Source organism: Rana temporaria, chromosome 9, assembly GCF_905171775.1.
Source record: "Rana temporaria chromosome 9, aRanTem1.1, whole genome shotgun sequence".
NCBI lineage: Eukaryota > Metazoa > Chordata > Amphibia > Anura > Ranidae > Rana > Rana temporaria.
The window spans coordinates 184,105,563-184,121,103 of NC_053497.1; the positions used below are offsets into that span (position 1 = coordinate 184,105,563).

The 15,541-nt window shown below is 54.6% G+C and overlaps 1 protein-coding gene across 2 annotated transcripts; it reads left to right on the plus strand.

The window, feature by feature from the left end:
• The first annotated feature begins 269 nt into the window (after positions 1–269).
• Positions 270–15,320, plus strand: GIPR (gastric inhibitory polypeptide receptor). Of its 2 annotated transcripts, XM_040325075.1 has the most exons (14): positions 270–388; positions 2,296–2,352; positions 5,876–5,972; positions 6,888–6,995; positions 7,694–7,818; positions 8,125–8,228; positions 8,925–9,078; positions 9,328–9,487; positions 11,600–11,660; positions 11,771–11,840; positions 12,013–12,101; positions 12,963–13,101; positions 13,383–13,424; positions 15,072–15,320. In XM_040325075.1, the coding sequence occupies exons 2-14, from the start codon at positions 2,311–2,313 to the stop codon at positions 15,237–15,239; spliced, it is 1,359 nt and encodes a 452-aa protein (XP_040181009.1). In that variant the 5' UTR covers positions 270–388; positions 2,296–2,310; the 3' UTR covers positions 15,240–15,320. The 2 variants fall into 2 exon arrangements, with proteins under 2 accessions (XP_040181009.1, XP_040181008.1); XM_040325074.1 differs by lacking the exon at positions 270–388 and having other exon boundaries at positions 471–2,352.
• The last annotated feature ends 221 nt before the right edge of the window (positions 15,321–15,541 follow it).

Genomic DNA, 15,541 nt, shown 5'->3' on the forward strand with positions numbered 1-15,541 from the left:
GGAGAAGAGTGAGGATTACAGAGACTGGATGTGAGACTTCCCAGAGAGAGCAAGATAGAGACTGAGAGAGAGAGAGAGAGAGAGATAGAGAAAGAGAGAGAGAGAGAGAGAGAGAGATATATAGAGAAAGAGAGAGATAGAGAAAAAGAGAGAGATATAGAGAGAGCGAGATAGAGAGAGAGATATAGAGAAAGAGAGAGCGAGATAGAGAGAGAGAAAAATATATAAAGATATATATATATATATATATATATATATATATATATAGGTAGAGAGAGAGCGGTATTTGCGGGTCGGTGAGGACGGAGATCTACATACAATGTGACAGATGAGGATTTCTATCTCCAATCACTGATTCCGGGATTTCACTTTCTTCTGATATCAACAAGTAAGAAAATATACACTGTGCTCTCTATATACACTGTGCTCTCTATATACACTGTTCTCTCTATATCTGTATACTGTGCTCTCTATATACACTGCGCTCTCTATATCTGTATACTATGCTCTCTATACACTGGGCTCTCTATATCTACACTGCGCTCTCTATATCTGTATACTGTGCTCTCTATATACACTGCGCTCTCTATATCTGTATACTATGCTCTCTATACACTGGGCTCTCTATATCTACACTGCGCTCTCTATATCTGTATACTGTGCTCTCTATATACACTGTTCTCTCTATATCTGTATACTATGCTCTCTATACACTGGGCTCTCTATATCTACACTGCGCTCTCTATATCTGTATACTGTGCTCTCTATATACACTGTTCTCTCTATATCTGTATACTATGCTCTCTATACACTGGGCTCTCTATATCTGTATACTGTGCTCTCTATATACACTGCGCTCTCTATATATTCGACGATATATAAATGGAGGACACGGGATGGAATATAGATGGAGGACACGGGACGGTATATAGATGGAGGACACGGGACGGTATATAAATGGAGGACACAGGATGGAATATAGATGGAGGACACGGGACGGTATATAGATGGAGGACACGGGACGGTATATAGATGGAGGACACGGGACGGTATATAGATGGAGGACATGGGACGGTATATAGATGGAGGACACGGGACGGTATATAGATGGAGGACACGGGACGGTATATAGATGGAGGACACGGGACGGTATATAGATGGAGGACATGGGACGGTATATAGATGGAGGACACGGGACGGTATATAGATGGAGGACACGGGACGGTATATAGATGGAGGACACGGGACGGTATATAGATGGAGGACACTGGACGGTATATAGATGGAGGACACGGGACGGTATATAGATGGAGGACACGGGACGGTATATAGATGGAGGACACTGGACGGAATATAGATGGAGGACACGGGACGGTATATAGATGGAGGACACGGGACGGTATATAGATGGAGGACACGGGACGGTATATAGATGGAGGACACGGGACGGTATATAGATGGAGGACACGGGACGGTATATAGATGGAGGACACGGGACGGTATATAGATGGAGGACACGGGACGGTATATAGATGGAGGACATGGGACGGTATATAGATGGAGGACACGGGACGGTATATAGATGGAGGACACAGGATGGTATATAGATGGAGGACACGGGACGGTATATAGATGGAGGACACGGGACGGTATATAGATGGAGGACACGGGACGGTATATAGATGGAGGACATGGGACGGTATATAGATGGAGGACACGGGACGGTATATAGATGAAGGACACGGGACGGTATATAGATGGAGGAAACGGGACGGTATATAGATGGAGGACACGGGACGGTATATAGATGGAGGAGACGGACGGAATATAGATGGAGGACACGGGACGGTATATAGATGGAGGACACGGGACGGTATATAGATGGAGGACACGGGACGGTATATAGATGGAGGACACGGGACGGTATATAGATGAAGGACACGGGACGGTATATAGATGGAGGAGACGGGACGGAATATAGATGGAGGACACGGGACGGTATATAGATGGAGGACACGGGACGGTATATAGATGGAGGACACGGGACGGTATATAGATGGAGGACACGGGACGGTATATAGATGAAGGACACGGGACGGTATATAGATGGAGGACACGGGACGGTATATAGATGGAGAACACGGGACGGTATATAGATGGAGGACACGGGACGGTATATAGATGGAGGACACGGGACGGTATATAGATGGAGGACACAGGACGGTATATAGATGGAGGACACGGGACGGTATATAAATGGAGGTCTCATTATTCTATATTTTTGCTCTGATTCAGGACAGAGGGGTCGGGATGTTGGCTCAGATGGTCGTATTTTTTCTGTTCCTCCTGGAGGTAAGAAATGGTTCTGATGGTCTTAATACTGGTCAGTGTCACCCCTTCCTCCTCAGGTATGGGCTGACATTGCCCCTGGCTCTGGCCCCCCCCCCCTCCTCAGGTATGGGCTGATATTGCACCTGGCTCTCTCCCCCCCTCAGGTATGGGCTGACATTGCCCCTGGCTCTGCCCCTCACTCCTCCTCAGGTGTGGGCTGACATTGCCCCTGGCTCTGCCCCTCACTCCTCCTCAGGTGTGGGCTAACATTGCCCCCTGGCTCTGCCCCTCACTCCTCCTCAGGTATGGGCTGACATTGCCCTTGTCTCTGCCCCTCACTCCTCCTCAGGTATGGGCTGACATTGCCCCTGGCTCTGCCCCTCACTCCTCCTCAGGTATGGGCTGACATTGCCCTTGTCTCTGCCCCTTACTCCTCCTCAGGTATGGGCTGACATTGCCCCTGGCTCTGCCCCTCACTCCTCCTCAGGTATGGGCTGACATTGCCCTTGTCTCTGCCCCTTACTCCTCCTCAGGTGTGGGCTGACATTGCCCCTGGCTCTGCCCCTCCCTCCTCCTCAGGTATGGGCTGACATTGCCCCTGGCTCTGCCCCTCACTCCTCCTCAGGTATGGGCTGACATTGCCCCTGGCTCTGCCCCTCACTCCTCCTCAGGTATGGGCTGACATTGCCCTTGTCTCTGCCCCTTACTCCTCCTCAGGTATGGGCTGACATTGCCCCTGGCTCTGCCCCTCACTCCTCCTCAGGTATGGGCTGACATTGCCCTTGGCTCTGCCCCTTACTCCTCCTCAGGTATGGGCTGACATTGCCCCTGGCTCTGCCCCTCACTCCTCCTCAGGTATGGGCTGACATTGCCCCTGGCTCTGCCCCTCACTCCTCCTCAGGTATGGGCTGACATTGCCCTTGTCTCTGCCCCTTACTCCTCCTCAGGTATGGGCTGACATTGCCCCTGGCTCTGCCCCTCACTCCTCCTCAGGTATGGGCTGACATTGCCCTTGTCTCTGCCCCTTACTCCTCCTCAGGTGTGGGCTGACATTGCCCCTGGCTCTGCCCCTCACTCCTCCTCAGGTATGGGCTGACATTGCCCCTGGCTCTGCCCCTCACTCCTCCTCAGGTATGGGCTGACATTGCCCCTGGCTCTGCCCCTCACTCCTCCTCAGGTATGGGCTGACATTGCCCTTGTCTCTGCCCCTTACTCCTCCTCAGGTATGGGCTGACATTGCCCCTGGCTCTGCCCCTCACTCCTCCTCAGGTATGGGCTGACATTGCCCCTGGCTCTGCCCCTCACTCCTCCTCAGGTATGGGCTGACATTGCCCCTGGCTCTGCCCCTCACTCCTCCTCAGGTATGGGCTGACATTGCCCTTGTCTCTGCCCCTTACTCCTCAGGTATGGGCTGACATTGCCCCTGGCTCTGCCCCCCTCCTCAGGTATGGGCTGATATTGCCCCTGGCTCTGCCCCTCACTCCTCCTCAGGTATGGGCTGACATTGCCCTTGTCTCTGCCCCTTACTCCTCCTCAGGTATGGGCTGACATTGCCCCTGGCTCTGCCCCTCACTCCTCCTCAGGTATGGGCTGACATTGCCCCTGGCTCTGCCCCTCACTCCTCCTCAGGTATGGGCTGACATTGCCCTTGTCTCTGCCCCTCACTCCTCCTCAGGTATGGGCTGACATTGCCCTTGTCTCTGCCCCTTACTCCTCCTCAGGTATGGGCTGACATTGCCCTTGTCTCTGCCCCTTACTCCTCCTCAGGTATGGGCTGACATTGCCCCTGGCTCTGCCCCTCACTCCTCCTCAGGTATGGGCTGACATTGCCCCTGGCTCTGCCCCTCACTCCTCCTCAGGTATGGGCTGACATTGCCCCTGGCTCTGCCCCTCACTCCTCCTCAGGTATGGGCTGACATTGCCCCTGGCTCTGCCCCTCACTCCTCCTCTTCGGGGATGGGCTGACATTGCCCCTGGCTCTGCCCCTCATTCCTCCTCAGGTGTGGGCTGACATTGCCCTTGGCTCTGCCCCTCACTCCTCCTTAGGTATGGGCTGACGTTGCCCCTGGCTCTGCCCCTCACCCCTCCTCCTCCTCAGGTGTGGGCTGACATTGCCCCTGGCTCTGCCCCTCACTCCTCCTCAGGTATGGGCTGACATTGCCACTGGCTCTGCCACTCACTCCTCAGGTATGGGCTGACATTGCCACTGGCCCTGCCCCTCACTCCTCCTCTTCGGGGATGGGCTGACATTGCCCTTGGCTCTGCCCCTCACTCCTCCTCAGGTATGGGCTGATGACATTGCCCCTGGCTCTGCCCCTCACTCCTCCTCTTCAGGGATGGGCTGACATTGCCCCTGGCTCTGCCCCTCACTCCTCCTCTTCGGGGATGGGCTGACATTGCCCCTGGCTCTGCCCCTCACTCCTCCTCTTCGGGGATGGGCTGACATTGCCCCTGGCTCTGCCCCTCACTCCTCCTCTCCGGGGATGGGCTGACATTGCCCCTGGCTCTGCCCCTCACTCCTCCTCTTCGGGGATGGGCTGACATTGCCCCTGGCTCTGCCCCTCACTCCTCCTCAGGTATGGGCTGACATTGCCCCTGGCTCTGCCCCTCACTCCTCCTCTTCGGGGATGGGCTGACATTGCCCCTGGCTCTGCCCCTCACTCCTCCTCAGGTATGGGCTGACATTGCCCCTGGCTCTGCCCCTCACTCCTCCTCAGGTATGGGCTGACATTGCCCCTGGCTCTGCCCCTCACTCCTCCTCTTCGGGGATGGGCTGACATTGCCCCTGGCTCTGCCCCTCACCCCTCCTCAGGTATGGGCTGACATTGCCCCTGGCTCTGCCCCTCACTCCTCCTCTTCGGGGATGGGCTGACATTGCCCCTGGCTCTGCCCCTCACCCCTCCTCAGGTATGGGCTGACATTGCCCCTGGCTCTGCCCCTCACCCCTCCTCAGGTATGGGCTGACATTGCCCCTGGCTCTGCCCCTCACCCCCTCCTCCTCCTCAGGTATGGGCTGACATTGCCCCTGGCTCTGCCCCTCACCCCCTCCTCCTCCTCAGGTATGGGCTGACATTGCCCCTGGCTCTGCCCCTCACTCCTCCTCTTCGGGGATGGGCTGACATTGCCCTTGGCTCTGCCCCTCACTTCTCCTCAGGTATGGGCCTGGTTGGCTCTCAGTATTATTATGGTTGGGGGTGTCATGGCTCGTTGGTGAATATTCTCGGCTAAGTATAAGAATTGGGTGAATGATGGAACATTGAAGAATATATGGAGGGGGGGCTGGGGGCACAGAGATGTCCTGGAAGTAGGGGGGGCTGCCTGTGTTCTCCATGTGGACTTATTTTGGGGTGACATTTGTGCCCCCCATGTTGGGGTATTAGGGGGGGGTCATAGCGATTCATTTACATCTTTCATTTTATGAGGTTAATCCTTATCCCAGAGCTGGAGGAGTATCAGAGGAGGTCACCAGCACACCTCAGGGGCGTGGCAGGGGGTGGGGTCAGACCTGGTGAACAGAGTGTTATGAGTTCTGTATTCATTGCAGGGCGTTCACCCGGACACGGTACATGAGATGGTCCAGGCCTGGAAGGGATATCAGGAGGAGTGTGAGCTCCGGATACAGTCCGATCCTCCAATGAGTGGTGAGACGTCTGTCATTGTTACATCTATATGTGGAAGCCGTTCCGCATGGGTGGAAAGGTGGGGGCGGAGGCCCCGTTTAAACACAAGTTTTGATCGATTGTCTTGTTACCATTGAATTCTGATCAGCTGCCTTCATGGTGACTCTACATGGGGCATGACGGCCATACTGGTGGGGGTGACTCTACATGGGGCATGACGGCCATACTGGTGGGAGGTGACTCTACATGGGGTATGATGGTAACACTGGTGGGGGGTGACTCTACATGGGGTATGACGGCTATACTGGTGGGGGGTGACTCTACATGGGGTATGACGGCCATACTGGTGGGAGGTGACTCTACATGGGGTATGACGGCCATACTGGTGGGAGGTGACTCTATATGGGGTATGATGGTAACACTGGTGGGGGTGACTCTATATGGGGTATGACGGCCATAATGGTGGGGGGTGACTCTATATGGGGTATGACGGCCATACTGGTGGGAGGTGACTCTACAAGGGTTATAACGGCGATACTGGTGGGAGGTGACTCTACATAGGGTATGATGGTAACACTGGTGGGAGGTTACTCTACATAGGGTATGATGGTAACACTGGTGGGAGGTTACTCTACATAGGGTATGATGGTAACACTGGTGGGAGGTTACTCTACATAGGGTATGATGGTAACACTGGTGGGAGGTTACTCTACATAGGGTATGATGGTAACACTGGTGGGGGTGACTCTACATAGGGTATAATGGTAACACTGGTGGGGGGTGACTTTACAATGGGTATGACGGCCATACTGGTGGGGGGTGACACTACACGTGGGAAGGAAGGCCATACTGGAGGGGGTGGGGACGACACCAGGAGACCTAAGTCCTGTCTATGGGTCTTCCTGACTGATGGATGATCTTCTTGTTTGATAATAGGAGTGTACTGCAACCGCACCTTCGACATGTACGTGTGCTGGGGGGATGCTGCGGCCAACACCACCCACTCGGAGCCCTGCCCATCCTACCTGCCCTGGTATGCCCAAGGTGAGAGGACATGTGACCAGACCAGCACAGGTCATCAATACTCTTCCAATCCATACCCTGCCCACCCATAATCTGTTCATGCATACCCTTCCCATCCATGTCTATACATACTCTGCCCATCCATACTCTGCCCATCCATTTTCTGTCCTCCATACTTTGTCCATCCATACCCAGCCCATCTATACTCAGCCCTTCCATACCCCTTCCATCCATACCCAGCCCATCCATACTCAGCCCTTCCATACCCCTTCCATCCATACCCAGCCCATCCATACTCTGTCCATCCATACTATGCCCATCCATACTATACCCATCCATACTCTGTCCATCCATACTCTGCCCGTCCATACTCTGCCAATCCATACCCAGCCCATCCATACTCAGCCCATCCATACCCCTTCCCATCCATGTCTATACATACTCTTCCTATCCATACTCTGCCTATCTATACTCTGCCCATTCATTTTCTGTCCTCCATACTCTGTCCATCCATACCCAGCCCATCCATACTCAGCCCTTCCATACCCAGCCCATCCATACTCTGTCCATCCATACTCTGTCCATCCATACTCAGCCCATCCATACCCCTTCCATCCATACTATGCCCATCCATACTTTGCCCATCCATACTCTGCCCGTCCATACTCTGCCCGTCCATACTCTGCCCGTCCATACTCAATGTCCTCCTCTATCTTCAGTAAAGGATGGTTTTGTGTTCCGGCGGTGCGATTCCGAGGGTCAGTGGGTCAGAGATGAGACCGACATGCCCTGGAGAGACCACTCACAGTGCGAGAATGTCAACCCAGAGGAGGAACAATCCCAAGTAAGATCTGGTGGTGGGATTGATGGTCCGGTGGTGGGATTGATGGTCTGGTGGTGGGATTGATGGTCCGGTGGTGGGATTGATGGTCCGGTGGTGGGATTGATGGTCCGGTGGTGGGATTGATGGTCCGGTGGTGGGATTTATGGTCTGGTGGTGGGATTGATGGTCTGGTGGTGAGATTGATGGTCCGGTGGTGGGATTGATGGTCTGGTGGTGGGATTGATGGTCTGGTGGTGGGATTGATGGTCTGGTGGTGGGATTGATGGCCTGGTGGTGGGATTGATGGTTTTTGTTCTTTGCCGGCAGTGGGAAGCGTGGATCCTGTCTCAGTTGCGGGTGATGTACAGTGTGGGATACGGGGTCTCGCTGGCTGCGCTGACTGTGGCCCTCTGTATACTGACACAGCTCAGGTACGTCTTCCACCTTCATTTCTCATTACTTGTCTGAGGATCCTGTGAGCTGCACTGGGTATCAAATGTTTAAAAAGTTCCACCAATCAGTACTTGTCCTGTTCCAGCAAAGTATTAGCAGGTAACCAGATCTGCATGATATCCCAGCAGAATGCTCTCTGATCCGGCCCCCTTTGTCTGTTGTACACTGATTATCCTCAGAGGAGGGACTATGCTCCTTGATCCCGAAGCCTTTGTATGTTGTACACTGATTATCCTCAGGGGAGGGACTATGCTCCTTGATCCCGAAGCCTTTGTATGTTGTACACTGATTATCCTCAGGGGAGGGACTATGCTCCTTGATCCCGAAGCCTTTGTATGTTGTACACTGATTATCCTCAGGGGAGGGACTATGCTCCTTGATCCCGAAGCCTTTGTATGTTGTACACTGATTATCCTCAGGGGAGGGACTATGCTCCTTGATCCCGAAGCCTTTGTATGTTGTACACTGATTATCCTCAGGGGAGGGACTATGCTCCTTGATCCCGAAGCCTTTGTATGTTGTACACTGATTATCCTCAGGGGAGGGATTATGCTCCTTGATCCTGAAGCCTTTGTATGTTGTACCAAGTCCTCAGGGGAGTGGAAGTCAGAGTAGTAGGCAGCTGATTGGTGGACAGATGGCGGTTGATGTAATAATACGTTTTTGTGTTGCAGGCGCCTGCGCTGTACGCGGAACCTCATCCACTGTAACCTGTTTGTGTCTTTCATCCTGCGTGCCGTGTCTCTGCTGTCCCGGGACGCTCTGCTCATACACCAACACAGCATGATCCAGGGCCAGGAGGACATGACTGCCCTGCTGAGGGAGAGGGTGAGACCATCTAATATCTCTACAGGGTGTGGCTCCTCCCCTAACCTGTATGGAGAGAAGTTCTGTCAGGCCCCTCCCCTTACCTGTATGGAGAGAAGTTCTGTCAGGCCCCTCCCCTTACCTGTATGGAGGGGAGCAGTCCTGTCGGGCTCCACCCCTTACCTGTACTTGTGTTTATGAGCCCTCCCCGTTGTTTTTTCTGTATGGGTTGGTCTCATTGGCTCCTCATGTTGTCTCCTGTCTTTGCAGACTCTGGTTGGCTGTCGTGTTGCTCAGACCATCACCCAGTATTGTGTGGCCGCCAATTACTACTGGCTGCTGGTGGAGGGCGTGTACCTGCACAACCTGCTGGTTGTCTTGTCTTTCTCTGAAGAGGCGGTGCTGCTGCGGTACATGGCACTGGGCTGGGGTAAGTCCATGGGGGTCACCTCTGTACATGGCGCTGGGCTGGGGTAAGTCCATGGTGTCACCTCTGTACATGGCGTTGGGTTGGGGTAGGTCCATGGGTTCACCTCTGTACATGGCGCTGGGCTGGGGTAAGTCCATGGTGTCACCTCTGTACATGGCGTTGGGCTGGGGTAAGTCCATGGTGTCACCTCTGTAAATGGCGCTGGGCTGGGGTAGGTCCATGGTGTCACCTCTGTACATGGCGCTGGGCTGGGGTAAGTCCATGGTGTCACCTCTGTACATGGCGTTGGGTTGGGGTAAGTCCATGTGGGTCACCTCTGTACATGGCGCTGGGCTGGGGTAAGTCCATGGTGTCACCTCTGTAAATGGCGCTGGGCTGGGGTAGGTCCATGGGTTCACCTCTGTACATGGCGCTGGGCTGGGGTAAGTCCATGGTGTCACCTCTGTACATGGCGTTGGGTTGGGGTAAGTCCATGGGGGTCACCTCTGTACATGGCGTTGGGTTGGGGTAAGTCCATATTGTCACCTCTGTACATGGCGTTGGGTTGGGGTAGGTCCATGGGGTCACCTCTGTACATGGCGTTGGGTTGGGGTAAGTCCATATTGTCACCTCTGTACATGGCGTTGGGTTGGGGTAGGTCCATGGGGTCCCCTCTGTACATGGCGTTGGGTTGGGGTAGGTCCATGGTGTCACCTCTGTACATGGCGTTGGGTTGGGGTAGGTCCATGGTGTCACCTCTGTACATGGCGCTGGGTTGGGGTAGGTCCATGGTGTCACTTCTGTACATGGCGTTGGGTTGGGGTAGGTCCATGGGTTCACCTCTGTACATGGCGCTGGGCTGGGGTAAGTCCATGGTGTCACCTCTGTACATGGCGTTGGGTTGGGGTAAGTCCATATTGTCACCTCTGTACATGGCGTTGGGTTGGGGTAGGTCCATGGTGTCACCTCTGTACATGGCGTTGGGTTGGGGTAGGTCCATGGTGTCACCTCTGTACATGGCGTTGGGTTGGGGTAAGTCTATGGGGGTCACCTCTGTACATGGCGTTGGGTTGGGGTAGGTCCATGGTGTCACCTCTGTACATGGTGTTGGGTTGGGGTAAGTCCATTGGTTCACCTCTGTACATGGCGCTGGGCTGGGGTAAGTCCATGGTGTCACCTCTGTACATGGCGTTGGGTTGGGGTAGGTCCATGGGGTCACCTCTGTACATGGCGTTGGGTTGGGGTAGGTCCTTAGGGTCACCTCTGTACATGGCGCTGGTTTGGGGAAGGTCCATGGTGTCACCTCTGTACATGGCGTTGGGTTGGGGTAGGTCCATGGTGTCACCTCTGTACATGGCGCTGGGCTGGGGTAAGTCCATGGTGTCACCTCTGTACATGGCGTTGGGTTGGGGTAGGTCCATGGGGTCACCTCTGTACATGGCGTTGGGTTGGGGTAGGTCCTTAGGGTCACCTCTGTACATGGCGCTGGTTTGGGGAAGGTCCATGGGGTCACCTCTGTACATGGCGTTGGGTTGGGGTAGGTCCATGGGGTCACCTCTGTACATGGCGTTGGGCTGGGGTAAGTCCATGGTGTCACCTCTGTACATGGCGTTGGGTTGGGTTAGGTCCATGGTGTCACCTCTGTACATGGCGTTGGGTTAGGTCCATGGTGTCACCTCTGTACATGGCGTTGGGTTGGGGTAGGTCCATGGTGTCACCTCTGTACATGGTGTTGGGTTGGGGTAGGTCCATGGGGTCACCTCTGTACATGGCGTTGGGTTAGGTCCATGGTGTCACCTCTGTACATGGCGTTGGGTTGAGGTAGGTCCATGGTGTCACCTCTGTACATGGCGTTGGGTTAGGTCCATGGTGTCACCTCTGTACATGGCGTTGGGTTGAGGTAGGTCCATGGTGTCACCTCTGTACATGGCGTTGGGTTGAGGTAGGTCCATGGTGTCACCTCTGTACATGGCGTTGGGTTAGGTCCATGGTGTCACCTCTGTACATGGCGTTGGGTTGGGGTAGGTCCATGGTGTCACCTCTGTACATGGCGTTGGGTTGAGGTAGGTCCATGGTGTCACCTCTGTACATGGCGTTGGGTTGGGGTCACCCTTCTCTTCCTGTGTCTTCCAGGGGCCCCGGTGCTGTTTGTGGTCCCCTGGGTGGTGGTTCGGCAGCTCTATGAGAACACACAGTGAGTACAACATACAGAGGAGGCGTGTCCTCGGGAGTTGTCCCCGTCCTCTGATTGGTGGGGAGGGACCGCCTACGAGGTTGTGTGATGCCCCGCCTTCTGTCTTCTAGGTGCTGGGAGAGGAACGACAACCGATCCTATTGGTGGATCATCCGATCTCCAATCCTATTTGCTGTGCTGGTGAGTGAACGATTGTCAGCTCTGCGGTCCAGTCTGAGAAACCAGTGCGGGGGAGGGGGGGTATCTCCATCCATTCATCATATAACAGTCTTCCAGGCTCCGTGTATGATTGGGTCATGTGACATATTTCTCTCCTCTCTGATTGGCTCTTATTATTTTATGATGTCATCAGGTGAACTTCATCATCTTCCTGCGGATTCTTCACATTCTGGTGCTGAAACTACGAGCCAATCAGATGAGGAGGAGTGACCGCAAATACAGGTGGGCCAATCACAAGACAGCTCTGCAGATTATTATCAGTCAGTTATATTATAAGTGTCCTCCCCTCCCCCCCAGGAGTGCAGTCATGTATAGCGCCCCCCCGGTGGTGTCCCTCAGTACACCTCCCCCTTTGGTGTGCGGTCATGTATAGCGCCCCCTGGTGGTGCCCCTCAGAACACCTCCCCCTGTGGTGTGCGGTCATGTATAGCGCCCCCGGTGGTGCCCCTCAGAATACTTCCCCCTGTGGTGTGCGGTCATGTATAGCGCCCCCCGGTTGTGCCCCTCAGAATACCTCCCCCTGTGGTGTGCGGTCATGTATAGCGCCCCCCGGTTGTACCCCTCAGAACACCTCCCCCTGTGGTGTGCGGTCATGTATAGCGCCCCCCCGGTGGTGCCCCTCAGAACACCTCCCCCTGTGGTGTGCGGTCATGTATAGCGCCCCCTGGTGGTGCCCCTCAGAATACCTCCCCCTGTGGTGTGCGGTCATGTATAGCGCCCCCTGGTGGTGCCCCTCAGAACACCTCCCCCTGTGGTGTGCGGTCATGTATAGCGCCCCCTGGTGGTGCCCCTCAGAATACCTCCCCCTGTGGTGTGCGGTCATGTATAGCGCCCCCTGGTGGTGCCCCTCAGAATACCTCCCCCTGTGGTGTCCGGTCATGTATAGCGCCCCCCCCCCCCGGTTGTGCTCCTCAGAACACCTCCCCCTTTGGTGTGCGGTCATGTATAGCGCCCCCGGTGGTGCCCCTCAGAATGCAGCATTCCAGGAATATGCTGATGGAGGTCACATGATATAACGGAGGCGTGTCATTGGTCATATCTCTCCGATAGAATAACCTCTTCTCCTTTCCCTCCAATCACCAGGTTGGCCAAATCGACTCTGACTTTGATCCCTCTTCTGGGGATTCACGAGGCCGTCTTCAACCTGATCCCGGAGGAGAGTGCTCGGGGGCGTGTCCGCTACAGCAAGCTGGGGCTGGAGTTACTCCTCAGCTCCATTCATGTAAGAGATCGGAGCGTGTGATTGGCCAGCTGGGGGGTCGTCAGAATTTCCATTGGTCGGTTCTTAGTGTGGCGAAGTCCCTCCCTTTACTCCATGTGTGGGTGGAGTCAGTGTGGGAGGCGTGTGTCACCCTGACCACCGATCAATAATATATATGTATTGATGAATGTCAGTGATCAATAAAATGTATCGATAAATCTGATCAATAATATGTATTAATGAATGTAGAGTCAGTGATCTGTCTCTGATCTCTCGATCTTCTCCTCTCCTTGGCTCCTCAGGGGTTGCTGGTCGCTCTGCTGTACTGTATATGCAACAAAGAGGTGAGTGTCTTCTCCTCTTCCTTCATCATCTCCTCCCGTGGTGATCTCTCTCCTCCTCTGTCTCTCTTCTTCTGGTGATCTCTGTCCTCCTCGGTCTCTCCTCCTCTGTCTCTCCTCCTCTGGTGATCTCTCTCCTCCTCTGTCTCTCTTCTTCTGGTGATCTCTGTCCTCCTCGGTCTCTCCTCCTCTGTCTCTCCTCCTCTGGTGATCTCTCTCCTCCTCGGTCTCTCCTCCTCTGGTGATCTCTGTCCTCCTCGGTCTCTCCTCCTCTGGTCATCTCTGTCCTCCTCGGTCTCTTCTCCTCTGATGATCTCTGTCCTCCTCGGTCTCTCCTCCTCTGGTGATCTCTGTCCTCCTCGGTCTCTCCTCCTCTGGTGATCTCTGTCCTCCTCGGTCTCTTCTCCTCTGATGATCTCTGTCCTCCTCGGTCTCTCCTCCTCTGGTGATCTCTGTCCTCCTCGGTCTCTCCTCCTCTGGTGATCTCTGTCCTCCTCTGTCTCTTCTCCTCTGGTGATCTCTGTCCTCCTCGGTCTCTCCTCCTCTGGTGATCTCGGTCCTCCTCGGTCTCTCCTCCTCTGTCTCTCCTCCTCTGGTGATCTCTCTCCTCCTCGGTCTCTCCTCCTCTGGTGATCTCTGTCCTCCTCGGTCTCTCCTCCTCTGGTCATCTCTGTCCTCCTCGGTCTCTTCTCCTCTGATGATCTCTGTCCTCCTCGGTCTCTCCTCCTCTGGTGATCTCTGTCCTCCTCGGTCTCTCCTCCTCTGGTGATCTCTGTCCTCCTCGGTCTCTTCTCCTCTGGTGATCTCTGTCCTCCTCGGTCTCTTCTCCTCTGGTGATCTCTGTCCTCCTCTGTCTCTTCTCCTCTGGTGATCTCTGTCCTCCTCGGTCTCTCCTCCTCTGGTGATCTCTGTCCTCCTCTGTCTCTTCTCCTCTGGTGATCTCTGTCCTCCTCGGTCTCTCCTCCTCTGGTGATCTCGGTCCTCCTCGGTCTCTCCTCTGGTGATCTCTCTCCTCCTCTGGTGATCTCTGTCCTCCTCGGTCTCTCCTCCTCTGGTGATCTCTGTCCTCCTCGGTCTCTCCTCTGATGATCTCTGTCCCCCTTGGTCTCTCCTTCTCTGGTGATCTCTGTCCTCCTCGGTCTCTCCTCCTCTGGTGATCTCTGTCCTCCTCGGTCTCTCTTCCTCTGATGATCTCTGTCCTCCTCGGTCTCTCCTCTGGTGATCTCTGTCCTCCTCGGTTTCTCCTCTGGTGATCTCTGTCCTCCTCGCTCTTTCCTCCTCTGGTGATCTCTGTCCTCCTCCTCTTGTGATCTCTGTCATCCTCGGTCTCTCCTCCTCTGGTGATCTCTGTCCTCCTCGGTCTCTCCTCTGGTGATCTCTGTCCTCCTCGCTCTTTCCTCCTCTGGTGATCTCTGTCCTCCTCCTCTTGTGATCTCTGTCCTCCTCGGTCTCTCCTCCTCTGGTGATCTCTGTCCTCCTCGGTCTCTCCTCTGGTCATCTCTGTCCTCTTCGGTCTCTCCTCCTCTGGTGATCTCTGTCCTTCTCTGGTGATCTCTGTCCTCCTCGGTCTCTCCTCTGGTGATCTCTGTCCTCCTCGGTCTCTCCTCCTCTGTCCTCCTCGGTCATCCATGGTCTCTATCTTTTCCTCAGGTTCAGGCAGAATTGCGCAGGAAGTTGAAGGACACATTTTCTCAGGAACGTTCGTCCTCTACATCCAGATCTCTGCCGCCCCCTCCTGGAAGACCACGCGTTGGGGAGGACCTGATGTCGGATAGTTCGGAGGCCGCCCAGCCCATCGCCCGCAGCCGGCAGTGTTAGGTTAACTCCTCTTCACTTATTTATTTATTTATTGTTTGTCAAATTCCCTCTTCTGCTCATTAAAATCTTGTGAAAAGCAAACAATTCATTCTTCTCCGGAGCCGAAAAACCAATTCACAGCTCCTCCTCCTGCCCTGATAGATTGATGTGATCTCTGGTGACAACCACAGATCAGTGAAGGCGCCTCCTCCATGGTGGGGGTACTAGAAGTATTAGATCCGCCCCCCTTCCATGGTGAAGGTACTAGAAGTATTAGATCTGCCTCTTCCATGGTGGGGGTGTCAGGGGTATTAGATCTTCCC